This window comes from Monopterus albus, unplaced genomic scaffold, assembly GCF_001952655.1.
Source record: "Monopterus albus unplaced genomic scaffold, M_albus_1.0 scaffold277.1, whole genome shotgun sequence".
Taxonomy (NCBI): Eukaryota; Metazoa; Chordata; class Actinopteri; order Synbranchiformes; family Synbranchidae; genus Monopterus; species Monopterus albus.
In genome coordinates this window covers 743,451-745,066 of record NW_018128157.1, presented here as the reverse complement: position 1 = coordinate 745,066, position 1,616 = coordinate 743,451, and the positions used below count along the sequence as shown (strand labels likewise).

At 42.6% G+C, this 1,616-nt stretch overlaps 1 protein-coding gene across 1 annotated transcript in view; it reads left to right on the top strand.

Moving 5' to 3' along the window:
* Positions 1 to 1,081: 1,081 nt before the first annotated feature.
* yipf3 (Yip1 domain family, member 3) overlaps positions 1,082 to 1,616 on the top strand; it is a 7,170-nt gene continuing 6,635 nt past the window's right edge. Inside the window, exon 1 of the mRNA XM_020622255.1 lies at positions 1,082 to 1,426. Coding sequence (XP_020477911.1) covers positions 1,343 to 1,426 — 84 coding nt within the window. The 5' untranslated portion in view covers positions 1,082 to 1,342. The remainder of the gene's footprint in view (positions 1,427 to 1,616) is intronic.

Below are 1,616 nucleotides of genomic sequence, written 5' to 3'. Positions count from 1 at the left end.
ATTGGTGTGATCCCTATATCCCATCTTATGCACACTTCTTATCGCTCTTTTTTGTAATATATACAATGGTTGAAGTGAGCTTTTGTATGTATTTCCCCAGTTTTCAACGCCATACTCTAAGTATGGTAGAATCAATGAAGAATACAAAATGCGTAGAGCTTTCCTGTCCAAAATACATCTAACCCTTGCATATATCGATATATTTTTTGCTATTTTGTCCGGAACATATCCGATATGAGATTTCCAGGAGAATTTGTCATCAACTATGACACCTAGAAATTTAATTTCATGTACTCGTTCTATATTAGCTCCCCCAATTTTCAGTTGAAGTCTCTAGAGATGTGTATACCCAAGTATTTACTGTCTGTCTGATAGGAATATTGTACGCCTCTGTTAAATTACCTGTCCTCACTGCTACTGTCCGTGTCTTTTTAACATACACTTCTGGAACCTATACATGCATTACACAATTCTGTGTGCAGACAGTCTGTGACAGTCCTGCTCTGCAACAGGAACTGATTTAATTCGTGAAGTATCAATTAAGAGACACAAAAGCCGTTGGTGAGCGGGATGTGAGGATTCTTTCAGTGACATCTGTCCAGAGGTGACACAGACTAAATATCTGACAGATCAACAATGGCTGTGAATGTATTGATGCAGTTTCATATCAAATCGAGTCTGGCCAGCTCAGATACAGCAACAAACTGATCTGATTATGCCTTGTATGAGAAATGCAGCCCAGACACACGTTCAGACACAATATGTGAGTAACAGTATGGAGACCGACACGGGTCAGGAATCTCCTTATCATATAGAAGGACGTCATTAAAACAACAGCTGTTTGGACCCTGAGTAGAAGCCGATCCCGATTTCATTAAATCTGGATCAGATCTAACGGGATGTGAGTGGTGCAGACTTCCTGTACAGACTGAAGGCTGTTGAAAAGCTCAAACTGTCCGTCTTGACTGCGCTGACCAGGCGAGGGGCAGCTCATCCCGAGCCAGCGTTGTGTCTATAGCATATATGACGAAGGGTCGCCAAAAACACGGGAATCTACAGCTGAAGAAGAAGAAGAAGAAGAAGAAGAAGAAGAAGAAGAAGACTAACACGGGAATCTCGCGATATTTTCGACTCACGTCACTTCAGTCAGACATACATCCCGTGGAGGCGGAGATTAGCAGGCTCCTCTCTGTTGATATGTAGCTTTTAGGCAGTGAAACATCGGATTTTTATTGTCTCAGTTGAAATTAAAGTCTACACTTGGTCGTGAGAACATTCACACCGCCACAGACCCGAGATAAGTAGGGTAAAGTACAGGGAAACTGCTGCTGCTGAGGTGAAAATGTCTGCGGGCTCCGGGAGCAGAAACACAAACACGAACACGAACACGGAACCGTGGGGAAGCTTCGATGATAACCTCATCCAGGTGAGCTAACATGCTAACCCACTAGCTAGCATTCCAACACCACAACGAGCTAAAGGCTTCATTCTATTATAAAGTCTCGTCCGGTTCTTTCAAACCAGGAACTCAGAGGGACGACTCAGACCACTTGAGTATATAAAAAATATAACCGTGCTGGTTTATTCAAAGAGTCACAGGCAAGAATTAACATTAC